This window comes from Meleagris gallopavo, chromosome 4 (assembly GCF_905368555.1).
Source record: "Meleagris gallopavo chromosome 4, MGAL_WU_HG_1.1, whole genome shotgun sequence".
In the NCBI taxonomy this organism is placed as follows: Eukaryota; Metazoa; Chordata; class Aves; order Galliformes; family Phasianidae; genus Meleagris; species Meleagris gallopavo.
The window spans coordinates 44,389,335-44,408,753 of NC_139407.1; the positions used below are offsets into that span (position 1 = coordinate 44,389,335).

Below are 19,419 nucleotides of genomic sequence, written 5' to 3' on the forward strand. Positions count from 1 at the left end.
TTTTTTCTTTTTTTTCTTTTTTTTTTTTTTTGACATCTCCCTCTTAATTTTGTAAAGCATGGAGAGGGTACATCATTTGGAATGCTGTTTCCTCCTCAAACCCAGTTTTATTTTGACTCATGCCATGGTCAGTGTATAGTAAAGAATCTTACTCAGTAAAGAACTTAGACTTGTTTCATAGCCATAAGTCTATCATTGTTTCTTTACTGAAAATCAGAGTAGTTCTGGAATTATTTGCATTTTCAGTACAGAGATAAATAAATGCTGTATACTTTTTAAGCTTGAAGCATTTTAAATTATAGTTTACATCTAAACTGTACTGTCAATTGTTGTTTAATAACCTTATTAATTTAAGCATGAAAAATAACATAACTTTAATAACAGTTTCCTAATATTTTGTAAAATTCCTTTATAAATGGGAAAGGTTTCAATAGCCACTCCATTAATGATTTTCTTGAAAATCTCTAAGTGAAAAGTGAGTTGAGATTTGAATTACAGAGATAGGATATGGTAGTTGGTAACAGTAGAAGATAAATGATCAGTAAATGTCATTTAGTGAATTTATCATGAAATGTAGGGTTAAAAACCTAGGAGTCATGATTCTGCTTTAATTTGCTAGGTTGCTCTATGTAGTGATTGTGCTGCTGGCCGTGGTTTTGTAAGACTCTATGTAGACTAATGATCAGGAATTTATCTTCAGAGGGTAACTGCCCACATAATGTGCTCATGAAACTAAGTACTGAAACGCGCTTGTCCTAAAGGCTGTGGTTGCTAAGCACGAATTACATAGCAAGCTGTGATGAAAATCCTATTTAATCTCCTTACACATAACCAGAAAACTGCCACACTATCTGCGCAAGAGGTTTTGTAAATCTTTTACCATCCGGATTTCTCATCCAAGAAATTGATTACAATGGATTAAAGTGAGCAGCATTTGCTGCTTGTGCAGTCTGATTGGTGGAGAGCTGGCATCTATTGCAGGTTATAACATGCAGATGAACTCTGGGAACAAGATATGGACTGTCCAATGAGGCGAGATGGTAAAGCTCCTGTGTCATCAGTTAGCTGCAGGTATAATGGAGCTGGAATTTGCCCTGCAATGAGGAACAAAGTATTTAAATCCATTAAGAAAATATTTTAAACTGAAGCTTACAGCTAAATCGTACATTTATTGAGCTGGAAAATTCTAGTTTAAAATGCTTGTATCTCCTACACTGTGTTCCTTTCACTTTTCTTGACTTTGTGGGATGAGAATTTTCTTCTTTTGAGAAGAGCAGAATGAAGTGGCAGTGATTAGAGCTGATGTAGAATTAACTGGTATTTAGATTAACAAAGACTTTGTATCATGAGGCCGTATTTTAATGTATAAGTTAGATGAAGTTAGTCATGCAAGTTGACATTTTGGATAGTGCCTTATTTGGGATGTCTTTCTTAAAAGAAGTTCAAGCTAAGCTAGCTTGGCTATTTTTGATAGGATGACTGGGAAGAGCAGACTGTGTGCATCATTTCCTAGAGAAGCTCCAGTACATTGTGTTTTGGGGCCAGCCAGTACAAGGACTGGGACTGAAAGGCAGATACGTCACAATGGTCTTGGTTAGGAAGAAAGGCTATACAAAGCAAAGATGAAGGAGGCTGCAAGCCCAGGTAAGGGTTCTGCGTTCTGCTGGATAAAGAGAAGGGACCAGGTAGATATGGAGCTCTCTCCTGTAGTGAAGTCTCTCTGGAAATGAAGTCCTGCATAGAGAAGGCTGACCCAAAGGCAATTACCTAAAGAATGGGAAAGAACATTATCTTGTCATCCAGAGAGACAGAAGTTGGCGGTAGGAGGTCTTGTAGTGATTGAGGTTGAGATAGCAAGATGGTGTAACTGGCTGCAGCCACTGTCTGCATCAGTCCTGCTCTGTCCCGCTGTCTCCACAGAGTCCATGTGAAGATGCCACTGAGATAGATTAGAGCAAAATAAGATGGATCTAAAGAATGAGACATGACCTGTTGCCTGTCAATGGAGAAGTGATAAGATTTATACCCAGGAGTGGACTTAGTGAGAGAGAGTGTCCGGAGTCAGAAGAGAAAAAATTGAGGTTCATTACCCAGCATCAATTTGATGAGAAGATCTGCAGAAAATTAATGTGCGCTCTTATGGGCTTAAGAAGTATTTCAATATGCACAGTGAATGTTAATATAACTTATATAGTTAGCTCTCATCCAGACAAAGCCTGGACCCTGCCTGTTCAGTGATTTGCGGACTCAGTGGCTTGTTGCCAGTAGCAGACGTGCTGGAACTAGATGAACTTTGAGGTCCCTTCCAATTCTGTGATTCTGATTCTGTGGTTCTGTGATTCTGGGTCTGCATGCCATGCTGTGCTTTTGGTGTACTGTAGCTCAAAGAACTGGGTGCTGTTGAACTCAAGTAAAAGCTAAAGCAGTTTGTGGGATGTATATATCGAAACTCACAGACCTGAGGCAATCACTACAGATCATTTAGGTTTAAAAGGGAAACTGTTTTTGTGATGAAATCATGTCAGGTGTGTACAGAGCCTTTGTTTGCCTCACTGCTTTTGCGTTTAACCCTGCTCACTGGGGGTTACCTTATCTTGCCCCCGGAGTCATTTTTGTGAGGTGTGCACTGGGGTATTTTATATTTTTTTTTAAATACTCCTCTGGAAACATCCTCTTTTTTTTTTTTTTTTTTTTACCTATTTCAGGATTTTAATTTGAGTAGGAGAGAAGTCTGTGGATGTAATCTTTGTGAAATCGAAGATAGTCTTTATCAGCTATTAGACAGGCCAGAGCTAGATAAAGCCTGATGTGTGGATTCAGTGGTAGTCTCTTCCCACATAAGGCAAAGGTTGTCACACTGTGAAATTTGTAAATTATTACACAGTATAGGATTGAAACCAACTCCCTGGTATTGAGGTCCTGGAGTTTGGAAAGAGAACAATTATAAAGCAAGAGAAGAGAAACAAAGTCCTTGCGCATGTGTAGGTGGGACAGGCATCCATGCCATAAACGCAACTGCTGTAAGGTCACATACCCACTCCACAATGGGAAGAGCTGTGCCTGCTGGGTTAGGTCAGAGCAAAGATGGAAATTGAGAGATCTGGACAACTTTCCTAACCTGCCACTGGCCTAGCATGTGACCCATGGCGATTCTTCCTGTTTCTCTTCTTTTCTGCTGTGTTGTGGCTGGGTCTAATTATAGATCAAACTGTCCTTTTGTACCCCATGACTGCGGCAAAAGCACCAGTAGGAGCTTTTCCATTTTCTTTGATGGCCTCAGGATCAAGCCCTGTGTAAATACCATCTGCAACCAATCCTGCGCATAAAAGGGGAGAGGAAAGAGGAAACTAGTAATCCTTCCTGTGCACACATTTTCTAGATTCAAGTTACAAGTTTCAGGAATCTGAAAAGACTCATCTGAAGCAATGTGACAAGTCAGCATTTTTTTATTTTTATTTTTATTTTTTTCCAAATTTTGCAAAGCTTCCAATAAAGGTTCTTCTTTACATTTTGCTGGAAGAAATTAGGTATAAATTCTACCACTTCCTTAAGAATGAAGCAGGCTTTTTAAAGCTCAGCTTTACCCCTGTTGAAGTTGCATGAATGAGGCAGTTCTGTTCCTCTGCCTCCCTCCTTCACATGCTATTATGGGTGAAATTCAACCCACTGAGGAGTGAAAGATGAGTTTGCAGCTCTCCTAGCTCATGGTGCAGCTTTGCAAGCAGAGGCTTACCATGAGGGAGGCAGGAGGAGGGCAAGGAGGACGTGATGCCTCTCACGACTGCCAAGCCACACTGGTGTTCTGGGGGACTGGATAAGAAAGAGAGCTTATTTTGTTTGGGGGATGTTGGATTGTTAGCTCATCAGAGAATAAAGGGATGCTTATGTACATTCATGCAGCACTTTTAAGATGTGCATGCAGACTGCTCACAGGGAGGGTGGTTAACTCTTGTTGCTGCATCAGTTTATTTTTGTTGTTTTAATTTTAGTCTTAGAGTAAAATATTTGTACGTATAAAATAAACTTTCAGTTTAGGAAAGAAAAATCAGGTAGAGGGCTTTTTAAAAACTGTGGTCCCAGGACGATAGTGAAAATAATTACACAATTCTCACAATCAAAATGGGCCCCTAGTAAGTGGAAAATTAAGTTTTCCTGTGTGAGCTTTCAGACTGTAAAGTGCAATTTTAAAATGACACTGTTTCACATAGGCACGTATGTGCAGGGTCACAAGAAGCCTTTTCCTGTATTTGCAGTGGATGTCGGGATTGATTGTTTAGGGGTTTGAATCTTTCATATTTACATAAATGTAATTATTACAATTCATCGGTCACAGTGCACTTCTCAAGTACTTTAAGTTTCTATTTACTTCTATTGACTTTGATTGAGGTAATAGTGACAAATAGTCATCAGTTCCTCCCTCCCTCTGAAGTTAGAATACAGCCAAATGTAATGGGTTAATGGTTAAGTATAATTAGGGCTCTAAGTGAAACCCTGCTGTTGGCTATTTGTATGCAAAGCAGTTTAGGGATAGCCTTCACAAAAGCTTTTGAACTGCAATAGCTTGTGCCAAAACTCTGGAGTTTTCTCTTAATATGGTTTCCTTTGCTTTGCAGGCGCTTAAATACTTTAAACAAATGTGCAGTGATGAAGCTAGAAATCAGTCCCCACAGAAAAAGGGTAAGTACCTTTGACATTTTCTGTTACAGTGTATTGTGTATTAATAAAACTTAAAATTTTTAAAAAAACAACAACAACAAAAACTAGAGGATTGTTTAGCTGTAGTGTAGAATGACAACTGAGGAGAACCTGCCAATGACACATTGTCAAAACTCTGCTTACATTTCGTGTTGTCTCTTAGTGAGAACTGAAGGGCTTGGACACAGATAAAGGTTATTCGTCTAGCTAGCTCTTTCATGAGATGCTGTTCTCAGTCTGAAAAGCACTGGGCTTCTCTGCCTGCCAGCAAGGCTGTGTTGTAGCTTATTACCATGCAGGATTGTGGAGTAGGCATGATGGATGGGATCCTGATCAGCCATAATGAGCTGGCCTGAATGTTAGAACATCGTCCTTGATGTAATCTTCACAGTTCTGGTTCTTTGCCATCACATTGGAATTGTATTCTTTTCTTATAGTATAGGCAGAATCAATTTGACTGTGCTTGGGCTGCACAGAATTATAACTCAGAATTAAAGCAAAATTTTTACAAAATGCATTGAATACCTATTTTAGAAGTTTGCACATCTCCAGGGAGTTTAGCAGGAGTTAAAGGGTTTCTTGGATCTTCATGATCCTTTTGGAGCGTGATGAGAAATAAGGGAGCACCTCCTGTAACTTCAGCAAGTCAGTGCTGATAGAAAGCTGAGTTGCCAGATTTTGTTAGTAAGGTACCACTTGAGAGCTGTCTTAAAACTGTGTGTTCCTAGGATGAATCAGTAGTTGATACCATTCCCCTGGGATATTCAGACTGCAGATAAAGATGACTAAAGTAAGGCTACAGAATGCTGCCCTGCCCTTAACAAGAATGCATACAAATGCGCTGGGATTGTTTACCAGGAATTAATCCCCTCTTTCCCTATCTGTGGTATGCTGGAAACAGTACCCAAGCTCCAGAAGATAACACTCTGTGGCAGCATATATAGGAACTCCTCAAAAGAAGGGGTAGACCACTGGCTTACTCTTCATAACCACCAGAAGAATTCTTCTCTTCCTTTCTGAATGTCGTTAACTATGGAATGATCAGTATTGCTGTTAGAGGTCAGACCAGATCTGACTTCAGGTCCAGACCCCAGATCTTCCGGAGTCTGAGTGCTCCTGATTTTCATTCACCTCTTGTGTTCTGGCAGCTGGCCTTAGATTTTACTCCCTTTTGTTGTTGCTTTCATTAAAACTCTTTAACACTAAGGAAAAAATTGTGCCGACAAAAATATATGACTCCTTATGTTTGCACTGACCTCTTTGCAAATTATGATTGCTTTACTGCTCCTTTTTTCCATCCAAACCACATTCACCATCAAACCATCATAATTATCCTTTGACAGTTTTAGGTGACATTTTTCCTCTCAAATACTTTAAATAAGCAATCCAGTCTTCTTAGGTTTTTGTCTTGAGTCATGGGCAGAAACACTGGTTGTAGTAGTTGGGAAGCAAAGCAAAGAGAATGACACTTCTCTGTTTCCCTTATGTTTTTGGTTATAAAAAAAATAAATATGGTGTTTCACTTACTTTCCTGAGCTGATGAAATGTGCAATGAAAGGGAAAAAAAAAACAACACCAGGAGAGAATCAGGAGCTGAAGTATTCAGAAGTAAAATACTAGAAATATGAATAATTTACTTGTTTGTCAGACTATAAATGTTTACATTCCTGACACACAAATAGTTACAGTTTGGGCCATGCTTGAATATTTGTTTTTAAATTAAAATAGTCTAAACAAATCATGTGAAGCTTCAGCAGTCATGGAGTTGTGTGGCAATTAGTCGTGCCTACTCTTTACACCAAAGGTTATTTTGTGGTTTCATGGTGTCACATTAAAATATCTCACATTGGTTTTATTCTCTCAACTGCATGCAACTTAAAATTTTCCAGATACTTGGAAGACCAAATATGTCAGTCCCAGGATCACTCCCTTTCAGGATTTAGATGAAAAGATTGAGGCATAAGTGATGTGCGTGTAAGTGTGCCCTCAGGCATTACTCATACATCAAACATAATCAGTGGAGATGCTATTTACAATTTACTTACGTGCTATGCAGCAAGCAAGCTTTTGCTGCTTGCTATCTGTGAGTGTTAAAGTCTGCCCGGAGCAAGACTGAAGTAGAAAGAAACTTTGCAAGACATTCTTAAAATGTTAGCTGCTAGCCTGTGGGAGGAAGAGTGGACCAGGTAGGAGCCTGGAGGCATCAAACTGTAGCAGAGCAAGAGTTTCTTTTGCTGTCTCATTAGTCACAGTGTGGAGGCTTTAAACTTCCCGAATAGGTAAAGAATTAAGCTGCTACAATTCACAACGTATGAGAAACATCTCTTAATTGCAAAAAGGAGTATAAACATAGAGCCGCTATCAACAAAGTCTAACTGGAGAGAGTCCAGGGGGACCCCAACCCTGGACTGACTCCAGTTTAAAATTTTATGCATGCCAGGAATTTCCATTGATCTGAAGGCTATCCACTGTGACCAATTAATTAAAAGCCTGTGGATACTAAAGTTTTCAGAAAAGAGCAAGTTAAAGCAGATTGCCTTGTTTGTTTCTTTTTACAAAGCATAAATCCTTTGTGTTTTAAAAACTCTTAAGATAAATTGTCTGTCTCGTGTAATCTTTTCCTGTAATGGGCTTTATGGTTTAATCTTCTTCTCCCTGAAGCAAGAGAGTGTTTTTGCTTTAAATTTGGTGAGAACGAGGTCATGCTTAAATCAGTTTAGTGGGCACTGTATTTAAATGCAATTCGCTGTTTGTAAGTTTGCAAGCAACATTTTCAGGGCTGTTCTTCTTTGCAGAGTGAAGATTCAGATGAAGACGAACCATGTGCAATAAGCGGCAAATGGACTTTTCAGAGGGACAGCAAGAGGTGGTCAAGGCTTGAAGAACTTGATGTGTTCCCTCCAAAGCCGGATGTTAACATCTCCTCCTCCTCAGAGGCTCCTCTCCTCCCAAATGCAGCCAGCTGCGAGAGTGTGCTCACTGATCTCAGTGAGCGGCAAGAGGTGGCCTCTATTCTCAGCACCAGCAGCACCAGCAGCCACCAGCCAACCCTGCAGAGCGAGGCCTCTAGCACCAGGACAAACTCAGTTGTGAGCATTTGTTCATCCAGCAATTTTGTAGCAAACGATGATTCGTTCAGCAGCCTGCCTTTGCCCAGCGAGTTGAATAGCTTCAGCTTCAACACAAAAGCAAATGAGAAGAACACTAAATCTAAAACTAAGAGCTTGCTCAAGAGGATGGAGAGTCTGAAAATCAAGAGCTCTCACCATGGCAAGAACAAAGCTCCTTCAAAGCTTGGCCTTATTATTAGTGGGCCCATCCTGCAGGAGGGCATGGATGAAGATAAACTGAAACAACTTAACTGTGTGGAGATTTCTGCCCTCAATGGCAATCACATCAGCCTTCCCATGGTACGAAAAAGGAGCGTCTCCAATTCTACCCAGACAAGTAGCAGCAGCAGTCAGTCGGAGACGAGCAGCGCTGTCAGCACACCCAGCCCTGTCACGCGCACACGCAGCCTCAGTGCATACAATAAAAGGGTGGGCATGTACCTGGAAGGCTTTGACCCCTTCAACCAGTCAACGTTCAGCGATGTGATGGAGCAGAATTTCAAGAACAGGGGAAGCTTTGCAGAAGACACTGTTTTTTTTATTCCAGAAGATCATAAGCCTGGCACTTTTCCCAAAGCGCTCTCCAATGGCAACTTCTCCCCAACAGAAAGCAATGCGTCTGTGAACTGGAGGACAGGGAGTTTCCATGGACATGGCCATCTCACTCTTCAGAGGGAAAACAGTGGAGATAGCTCCAAAGAGCTGAGCATGGGGAAAAGGCGCAACTCTGCTAGCTCATTGAGCAGCCGCCTGAGCATTTATGACAATGTGCCAGGCTCAATCCTGTATTCCAGTACAAGTGACCTGGCTGATCTGGAAAATGAAGACATATTTCCAGAACTAGATGACATCTTGTACCATGTAAAAGGGATGCAAAGAATAGTAAATCAGTGGTCAGAGAAGTTCTCGGATGAAGGGGACTCTGACTCAGCACTCGACTCCATCTCCCCATGTCCTTCCTCCCCAAAGCAGATCCATCTTGATGTAGATAATGATCGAACAACACCAAGTGATCTTGACAGCACAGGGAATTCACTTAATGAAACAGAAGAGCCCTCGGGGATGCAGGACAGAAGGGACTCTGGAGTGGGTGCTTCACTGACACGGTCCAGCAGGTGAGCCTGTGGGACTTGGGGTGGCCCCAGTGAGGTCCCTGTTGGACCAGATGCCTTTGTAGTAGCTGCACTGTGCTTATTTAAGGCCTTCATGCAATACCATTTGAAGCCACTGAAGCATACATGTGCTGTTCGCTTTGCCTCCAAAAACAATTAGAACCATGGAAAGTATTTGTACAACACTTCTAGAAAAGTGATTCTGACACTTCATAGCTATCTGTTTATATGTTCAGCTTGAGTCATCCTTGAAAAACAGCTTGCCCAGCAAGTCAGTGTTAAGGCAGTTTGGGGGGCATGGTAATTCTTCAAGCTGAAATAGTGTGTGGGAAGGTGAGGGATCTCAAGTAGGATTATTTGCTTTTTAAATGGGGTAGGAGAGCCAGTGGAAGTATGATCTGTTTCTTGTCAGCATGTAGTAAAAACCTTTAGACTGACTAAAAAAATTGACTTTTCAGTAGCAGGCTGTTTCTTAATAACATGCCTGGGCATTAAATCTGTGAGGAAGATGTAGAGTGTTTAGTTTCCTTTGATTGCTGCAGAACTGTGGGGGTTTGAGGGGGGTTTGATCCAGAGGCCCCCAAGCTCCTGTTGGGATCTTCACCATGGGATGGAAGGCTGTATTGTGAATAGAGCAAGGGGCTGAACTCTTTCTAGCTTTGTTTCCAGTTTTTCTTTAAAACTGGTGCAGATAATTTAGGGTGTGGTTTCTGCTGTCATTTAGTCGCCTACAATTGCATGTATAAATTTAATGAGACTTTGAAGAGCTTTTAGTTTTCCATTTGACATATCTTGAAATCTGGGGCTTTTTATTTTTCACAGAGTTGTTAGATTCTGACTCTCTTAATGCTGAAAGGTCTTCTGTGGGGAAAAAAAAATCAACACTATTTGAGCCCTTTAAGGATATCTGATAGGGCTAGTTTATGTAGGATAGCTCAACACACATGTTCTCATCCACACACATTGCAGTGGATGAGGCAGACATCCTGATGACTAGTGCTTACTCTGTTCTCCATCATCTCCACAGGCACAGGCTGAGGTGGCACAGCTTCCAGAGCTCTCATCGGCCCAGCCTCAGTTCAGCCTCTCTGCAGATCAATTGCCAGTCTGTGGCACAGATGAACCTGCTGCAGAAGTACTCACTGCTGAAGTTAACTGCTCTCCTGGAGAAATACACACCTTCCAACAAGCATGGCTTCAGCTGGTAAGGGCACAGTGCCATGCGTAGACAGGCCATCTGTCTGAGCACAACAGTTTCATTAGTCCTAGGCAACTTCTGGAAACATACAACAAGTCCCTCTGTCCCACTTTTTCCATATTTGCCTATCTTCCTCCAGCCTTTGCTGACAGTGATTTGTGGTTTCCTTAGACAGTACTAACATCGTTAACCCTTTAGGTAGGGCTAATCTCATTATGATTGAGAAGCATGCTCATAGCAACATATGAAAGAATAATAGCAGTGAGGCAGAGGCCAGCTTTCTGTGCAGGAAGATATCTGCTTTCCATAGCAAAAGAAGGCCTGATGGTGTATTGAGACACTTATTGAGTGCCTTGTTATCTTCTTATCCAACAACTGTCTGTTCTCTTCAAAGCACAATAAATTGGGTTCTGATAATCCTGTTAACGTGCAAAAAAAGATGAGGAAGAAAAAAATATAGTTTGGGAGCATCATTTAAGGGTTTTTTTTTTGTCGCAAGCCCTTTTTGCCTGTGTCCAGGTGTTTGTAACCAAGTTGAGTGTGGGTTTTTGGTTTTTGTGTGTTGAAAGAATGAAATAGAAAGCTCTTTTATTATTCTATCTGTAGTGTAGCCTGTGTAACCTTCAGGCTGCAAAAGACGCAATAAAATTTTTCTTTTCCCTACCACAGGCCAGCCTCCTCCCTTCCCCAGGAGTCATAGAGAGTATTTAGCTTCAGCATCAAAGTACCTCCTGTTCAAAGGCTGTTATTATGTCAGCCTTTCTAAATACAGAAGTTGTTTGTTCTGAAAGACAGAAATAAGTATTGACCAGTTATCCCTGCATGCTTCAGATTCTCAGTGGAGATCGCAATGTGTTTTTTCACATTCCTTTGGCATGTTTTTTGACAAAGCAAGTATTATTCATACATATATCAATAATGCCCTAAACTTAACTGTATGGCAATACAAATTGGTTCTGTTTTCCTATGTAACAGATTAGTCAGCTGTAAATATAATGCAGTGTTTGTATAGCTGTACTGTATTTTGAAATATTAAATAGGTCTCCCTGTTCACCATGGCTACCATGTCCTATTAGGTGTTGTACCATATAGTAAGTTTTCTTCTTGTTTAGGAAAATGAACTCAATATTCTCACATTTTAATAGTTTTGGGGTTTTTTCCTTCATGAAAGCAACACTTGGGAACTTAGGGATAAATCATTCTTTTGTACTTAGTAACTTTTTCCTTGGAGTCAAAAGCAAATGGAAAGGCCTGTCATTGAAACTGGAGTAGGAAGTAGGAGTAACAACAGTTACTACTCCCTGACAAGGAGAGAGGTCCCTCAAAGAGTTTGTTTATAGAGCTGAAGTTTTTAGCTAATGAACTCAAATGTATTACATCAGTTTCTGCTGTTATGCACTCTGGTGGGTGATGGACCCACTTTGAGGACTTTGCAGAACAAGTAGTTGACATACAAAAGCTCATTGTACAAATGTCCATCTTTCTTGAAACCTAAAGAAGCAGTGTTATAAGGGGTCACTGACCACAGGATTTATTTTGACTCCTTTGCAGTTCAGTCTGGCCCCTGCAGTTTTACCCTGTAGCTTTTGTCCTACTAATATTGGTAGAGTAGCACCACATTAATACTTACAGGCAGAATATTGCTCTGAATTTCAGGCATTTCTCTTAGAGAAACTGTGTTTTCTGTTCTTTCCCTATCCAATACCTGAATTAATTAGCTTGTTTATATTCTCAATACTTTTCATATTATTGAACATACTAAAATGTTTCACTTATTTCACTTACTTTCTGCATTACTGGAAATCCATGAGATAAATGGTTGACAGAGATTTAATTCAATTTTGTAATTTCTTTTGCTTAATAGGGCAGTACCAAAATTTATGAAAAGGATAAAGGTGCCAGACTATAGAGACCGAAATGTATTTGGAGTACCATTGCAAGTCAACGTCCAGCGCACCGGGCAGCCCCTTCCACAGAGCATTCAGCAAGCCATGCGGTACCTCCGTAACCACTGCCTGGATCAGGTGGGTTTTGCTCTGCTCTCTCCTATACACATTCAGCACCCGTTCCTAATATTCTGTAAGTTTTTTCTAGTTCTTTGGTTAGACTGAAAAAGTACACTCAGAATAAAATGAGCAATTCAAGAAAAAGCTTTCTGTGAAATGACAACGCATACATAAGAGGTTAAAGAACATACTTAAATTTCAAATTTGCCAGACTCAGTGTAAATGTATTTACTTTTCCATATACAAATATGTTTAGGTTGGACTATTTAGGAAATCTGGAGTAAAATCAAGAATTCAGGCTTTGCGTCAAATGAATGAGAGTTCAACAGACAGTGTCAACTATGAAGGCCAGTCTGCCTACGATGTAGCAGACATGTTAAAGCAATTCTTCCGTGACCTGCCCGAGCCTCTCATGACCAACAAGCTCTCTGAGACCTTCTTACAGATATACCAGTGTAAGTACTGAGATTTCTAAAGCTAGATGACAAATTGTCATTTGTGTAGCAAAAGCAGAAATTTCTGGGCGCTACACGTGTGTTGATCTTTGTCTTTTTGTAGTAGCTATCGTATTACAGGCTACCACATAAGGAACTATATTCTGTTTGTGTAATGATTTACTGGAGAAGTTCTTTTCATTTTGCCTTTCTCTGGTGAACAAATAAATTCTCCATTGCTTGCTGTAGAGTTTCCTTTCTTTTTTGAGTATAGCATATAATACAGTATATTTTCAAGCTATATCTGATGTGGCTAAGGAGAGGAGATGTGCAAAGAGTACATTAACAATCTGGAGCTTTTGAGTTGTTATTTTTCTGAGAGCAAGATTGCCATAATAGTCTGTTTTCTTTTAATTTGTATTTGTTCTTCACCATCATTTTTTAAAACAATCTTTTAAATTGAAAGCTTTTCTGTTACTAATTTTTAGCTACTTTATCCATGGGTACCATAAACAGAATGTTCTTAGAATAAATGGCATCAAAACATGTATTTATCAACACACCTGAAAAGAAATTACTCATCTTTCTGAGATGATAGATTCAGTTCCAGCAAAGGAGACATTCTCTATTGTGAGTGAAATAAATCAGGTGCTGTATAGATGACTGTTTTGTGCTTTCCAAACAACACATTGCCCTTCAAATGCTATTTCAAAGTTGTTATGTTATAGGAATACTTTAAATGCTTTTTAAAAAGCATTTTATAAAATGGCCAAAGATGAATTAATGTTTGGTGACCAGGACCCGAGAGCTTCTTGAAATATTCATGGAGATCCAAACTGATGCAATGCAGGCACTTTGCTGATCCTGTTTCTTTTTCTAAGGCCAATCCAGCTCTCTCCTCATGTATTCTTCCCATGGTAGCCTAGCTACAACACAGCTCACTGCAAAAACACTTTCCTTGAGCCACTACAGTATTTTGTGCCTTCCCCTCTGATGATGGTGCAAATGGTTTATATCATCCAGGAACTTCCCTCAGACCTCCGGAGGTGGAGGTGACAGTTTAAAATAAAAACATACACATACATACTGTTATTTCAGAGCACACTTTTGTGTTGGTGTTGTTTCAATTCCCAGGAAAGTTTATGGAAAAATCGAATCAGACTCTCCACTTCCGTGCATATTAAGCAGCAACTCTTTCTGGTTAGTGCCAGAAAAAGCTTGACACAGAATCGCAGAAGTATCTGTTCCTTTCCTTTCACAGTATGTCTGAGCAGTCCCCAGAGGTGGTCGGGAAGTATTCTCTCTGTGCGAAGCAAAATGCCTTAAAGCAACTGTAAATTTTGCTTCCCTACAAAGGACAAATTTTCTCTTTGCTTTACAGTTACGCACAAGGCTGCACTCTGGAATTGCCCATACATGGCTTAAATGTGTTTTGAGCAGATTTAGGAGACAGCATGAAGAACAGTCAATTTTTGCTTAAAATTGCTTTCTAAACTCAATGCCGGCCTTATGAAATTGCTGAAGCCTGAAGCAAATATCAATTAAATATCTGGTTAGCAATGCATGTATTATGGGACGCGCAGTCAGGGCAGTGTGGTACTAATGATGATACAAGTGCTCCGGGACTCAGTCTCTCATGTTGTCTTCGGGAATGGATGGCTTGTTGGAAATCCCTTTATAAGAAGCAGATCTGGTCTGGGTTATTTCATTATTTGTTCCCTTCAAGTTTGGAGGAGAAGGCCTTATATAAAGACACACATCAAATTTTTTCCGATGGATGTTTGTTGTTAGTAACCAAGGAGCTGTTTAATGGTATGGGGCTCCACAGCATTGACTTTCTTTTTCCACTGCATGACTTTGAATGATTTGCTTGATAAAGCAACCCAGTGTGTTTGGTAAAGCACTTTCTGGCTATTTTATGACATCATTGTTAGAAAGGTTTACTAGCCAATTTATTCAATTAATTCACTTTTTCTAAAATGCATTAATGTTTTTAATTTCTTTAAAAGCCAAAGAATTTCTAAATCGACTGGACTGTTTGCTTGTTCACTGCCTGAGTCCAGGATTCTGTCATTTTAGTGCATCTGTGGGAGCAAGTAGCTGTGGAAATTAAATCTAAAATTAACTCTGGCCTAGGCACAACTTCTTGCTTGCATTTCTTGTGAGGCAGGAAATTACTGAGGGTAGTTAAACTAGCGGGTTAAAAAAAATTCCTTCATGTTTCCTATGAATGGTATGCATCCTGAAGGAAATCGCTTCAAACTTGAGTTAAATATTTGAAGCTGGAGTTTGCTTTGGGATATATTCATGCTGTGTGTGTGGAAAATCAATGGGCTGATGAGAGAAATACTAATATTCTGCAGATGTGCCAAAGGATCAGCGTCTCCAGGCTATCAAGGCTGCCATTATGCTTTTACCTGACGAGAACAGGGAGGTCCTACAGATTCTTCTCTATTTCCTGAGTGATGTCACAGCTGCTGTGAAGGAGAACCAGATGACACCAACAAACCTGGCGGTGTGCTTAGCACCTTCCCTCTTCCATTTAAACACTCTCAAAAGAGAGAATTCCTCCCCAAGGTACGTCTCTGGAGAGCACAGCTTGTTGCTTTCAGTCCTGTTGACCCTTTTGATCACCTTGAATGCCTCAGAAGGCATCAGATGTAGAACAGTCCTGTCACCCTACTTTTTTTATAGGTGTGGTGAAATAGTAGCAGTTTCACAAAAGGGTAGTAACTGGGGGATGCCAAAAGCAAAGTTTAGTGGGAATAGCCAGAGAAGTCAATAACAGCATGCCAAAATCTGGTCCCAAGCAGCACTGCTGTACACCACCAGGAAATTCTGGAATGTGGCTATTTTCTTATCAAATATCTTTCTTGTTCTGCATTAAATAACTGGATTTGTGTGTGTGTGTGTGTGTGTGTGTGTGTTCTTCTTTCTGTGAAGGGTGATGCAAAGAAAACCGAGTCTGGGAAAACCTGACCAGAAAGACCTAAATGAAAATTTGGCTGCAACACAAGGGCTAGCCCATATGATTGCTGAATGCAAGAAGCTCTTCCAGGTAAAACACATCTGCAAAACCAATGGGTGCAATATTGGCTGATATGGCTTAGGTCTGCTGTATAATGGAAAGTTACAAATGTCTCTTTATTTTAATAAGGATTAGTATGTGATAAATAACCTTTTAAAAAACTTTGCATCCTGGTCTCAGTGCACACGTGAATTTGAAGGAGTGCCAGGAAAGTCGTTTTGCTGACATGGGTGCTTAATAAACACAAGACAGTTTTGGGATCCAGGACATTTTTGTTACATGAGGGCTTCATTTGAACCAGGTCTTCCAGTTTTTATTGTGTGGCCATGAGGATCTGTGAGCTTCGGCTCTAATTACAAAGCACAAAGCTATTTCCAAGAGTTCCAGTATTTGCTTTATATTTAAATTCCCAAGAGAGAGCAAGTCTAGGCCACAAAAGCAATCTAAACTGTAACACTCTCAGACCAGCGGTTGGAAGGTCTGTAACAACTAAGGCATGCTCCCTCTGGGGCCCAGCATGGAGAACTAGACAAATCTGCGTTCTGGTTTTCCTCACTGTCATCAAACCTTTTCAAAGCCCACAACTGAAGGCATGCCTGTCTCTCCTCTTATAGCTGACTATTGCCCCTCCTTCAGCCGGTCTGCAGGGTAAACTTTGCTGTGGGATTGAGTCTGAATTGTGTAGCAAATAAGGGATACTCCACAGGGAAAAAAAAAAAAAAAAAAAAAAAAGAGGCACCCTGTAATTGAGAAACTAATTTGCATCAAATCAAGGTCACAGAGACATAAACTTAACTTGGGTATTTCTTCACATTGAGTTCTAGACCTGACAAATACATCTTTTAGAATACAGTTGGTATGCTAGCTCAGGTGATTTACAGATATAATTACATACACATACTTACACAAAAACCTCTCTAGGCATCTCACTCTCACCCACAGTGTGTGACTACTGCCAACTTTAGAGTGAAGGGAATAGTGAGCATCTTATCAACAGAAGATAATGTGTACTCATCCTTTGGTGACTGTGAAACTGCAACACTAATTCTGGGATTTAGGGAGAGAGCTGCAAGAAGATGATTTGTCCTTCTCACCCTTCAGATACCTGAAGAAATGAGCCAGGGCCGGAACTCGTACACGGAGCAGGACCTCCGTCCCCTCAGCCTGGAAGAGCTCCGGGGCAGCAGCAGCACCATGGAGCCCTCTGACTACCACTGCTACCTCCAGGACTGCATGGACGACTTGCTGAAGGAAATGAAGGAGAAGTTTAAGGGCTGGGTCAGCTGTTCCACCTCAGAGCAAGCAGATCTGGCCTACAAAAAGGTATGCACACTAACTCGCTCCACCACTCTACTTTTTAGTGCATCATCTCTAATACAAGCTAGGTTTTGGTATAGATAGATGGTTCAGTGCACACCTTTATTTTGTGGATAGATTTGAGAAAAAATAATAATCTTTTGACACAATTGCACATCATCTATAAATAACTTGTCTTTCAGCAGTAGTCAGTGAACATGCATAGAATGGAGTTCTTGTGTTTATATAGCCCAGGAATGCTCACTGCATTGCATTTACACACCCTCACTCACTTGTGCAAAGCCTTGACAGGCTGACTTTTGTTATGCAGGCAGTGGGAACAAAGTTTCTCTGCTCTGATCTTGCACAGCTCGGAACTAGCAGACGGAGATATGCTTCAATCAGATTTGAGCTAGGATATTTTAAGAAAAATGAACTGGGAAAGTTAGGGTATTTTTTTTGGTAGCACCACAATTTAACAGTAGTTCATACGAGAGGACATAACTGTATCTTAAAAATCATTTGGAAGTCAGTGTGCAAATGCCTTTTCCTCGTAGGAAAACAACCTCAGTCTGAAATTCCAACAACCTTAGTACAGTATATGTGTGCATTTGTGTGTGTATATTTAATTTGCTGTATTTATCCAATAGTATAAAATAAAAAGAAAATGTAAAACTGAGGATTATGTTCATTTTCCCCAGGCATGTGAAGGTCCCCCACTCCGATTATGGAAAACTACAATTGAAATTGCTGCTACACCAGAGGAAGTTTTAAATCGTTTACTTAAAGAGCAGCATCTTTGGGATGAAGATCTTATAGACTCAAAAGTAATTGAACCTTTGGATAGTCAGACAGATATATACCAATATGTCCAGAACAGCATGGCTCCTCATCCAGCCAGGGACTTTGTCATCTTAAGGTAAGAGATTTTAATGCTGTAGCCATAATATTCCACACACGCAAACCTTGTCAACAGAATTTCTGTAGAAAGCATGTTACGTAATTAAAAAAGATTGCTTATGTACAGTTTGAAGTATGTTTATTAGGTGTTTGTCAAAGACAAGATATTTTTTCTTCCTTTTTCACAGAACGTGGAGGACAAACTTCCCCAAAGGAGCTTGTGTGCTTTTAGCAACTTCAGTGGATCATGACCGTGCTCCAGTGGCGGGTATCAGAGTCAATGTGCTCCTGTCTAGGTATCTGATTGAGCCCTGCGGGTCAGGAAAATCTAAACTTACCTACATGTGTAGAATTGATTTAAGGTATGGATTTCTACTTCTGTCCTTTTGTGCTGCTAACATGTATTTTACAGTGCAAAATTTAGGCAGTGCAGCAGGCTGCAGCTTAGTCTGTAGTGCATGCACGTAGGACTCTGAGAGGTCACAGAAGATTATCCTTTGTACGTCTAACAGCAAGGAGGGTTTGTTACATTACAAACCCCCACTTTGTGTTCCGACATAGCTGTTGGTATATAATCCCACCACTTTATCTGCCAGGTGTATTTATTTGAATGCAAGGACATGTTAATGTTAAGTAAATTAATGAAGCAGACCAAATTCTCACAAAACTTTAAATAACTTTTTGCTCACTGCAGCAAATTCATTTTAGAGTAAATCTATGTATTAGCAAGGCTGAGCAAGTAAGCAGTAATATGGAGACTTCACAGTCAGTTGTTAAACCAGCTACATCTGTATTTGATTCTAACTAAGAAAAATGTGTGCAATGTTGCTGATACTTTCTTCATTATTTTTTTTCCCCATCCATTAGGGGTCACATGCCAGATTGGTACACCAAGTGTTTTGGACACTTGTGTGCATCTGAAGTAGTTAAGATACGAGACTCTTTCACTCATCAGAGTCTTGAGAACAGGGAAATAAAATCCAGGTGACTACTGAAGAAGAGGAACGGCTGCACACTCCAGACCTCAGCAACATAGATGTTACCCAAAACAGAGGCTCATCTGCTACAGACCATCTGCAAGTCATGTCATGAAAGGATGACAGCATGAGAACTTGACTGTGAGCATTGTCTGTGGCCATACCATACACTTTAAAGCTGCTTCCTGTCTGTTTAAGGTCTATAGTGTAGACCTTGACTGGAATACATACGAGGATTGTACAAAAAAAAACAAAGTATTGTACTATTAGGTGGTTTGAATTGCTTCTGAGAAGCAAAATTCTTTAGATGCAAAATGTATTATGAAATATGGTGAAGGCTCATCATTCCCACATGAAATGCTTGGCTTTATGTACATACCCATGTCATTTTATTTGTAGCGTGTTGAGGGACTTATGTATCCACTGGAATAGTTGGTACTCTTCAATGTGTTCTCACTGAGATAAGCAGAGAAAGGTCTGCACAGAGATTAAAGAGTGAATGAGTGTATTGTTGGTTGAAAGGATAGTAGAAGTTGAACTTGAAATGTGTCTGGTACACTGATAGGCAGCCAGGATGGATTTTGGTATACTGGATACAGTTGCCTCTCCTGTGGACCAGGAGTAGCCATCCTTCCCATTTGTCCATTCTGCTGAGCTCTAACT

The 19,419-nt window shown here is 40.3% G+C and overlaps 1 protein-coding gene across 3 annotated transcripts in view; it reads left to right on the plus strand.

Annotated features, from left to right (window-relative positions):
- DLC1 (DLC1 Rho GTPase activating protein) overlaps positions 1–18,915 on the plus strand; it is a 221,348-nt gene extending 202,433 nt beyond the window's left edge. For all 3 annotated transcript variants that reach the window (XM_085223085.1, XM_085223086.1, XM_085223087.1), the window contains 11 exons: positions 4,614–4,677; positions 7,491–8,920; positions 9,945–10,121; positions 11,980–12,139; positions 12,378–12,576; positions 14,919–15,132; positions 15,499–15,613; positions 16,685–16,906; positions 17,581–17,798; positions 17,968–18,141; positions 18,647–18,915. In XM_085223085.1, the coding sequence (XP_085079211.1) occupies positions 4,614–4,677; positions 7,491–8,920; positions 9,945–10,121; positions 11,980–12,139; positions 12,378–12,576; positions 14,919–15,132; positions 15,499–15,613; positions 16,685–16,906; positions 17,581–17,798; positions 17,968–18,141; positions 18,647–18,767 (3,094 nt within the window). In that variant the 3' untranslated portion in view covers positions 18,768–18,915. The remainder of the gene's footprint in view (positions 1–4,613; positions 4,678–7,490; positions 8,921–9,944; positions 10,122–11,979; positions 12,140–12,377; positions 12,577–14,918; positions 15,133–15,498; positions 15,614–16,684; positions 16,907–17,580; positions 17,799–17,967; positions 18,142–18,646) is intronic.
- Positions 18,916–19,419: the final 504 nt, after the last annotated feature.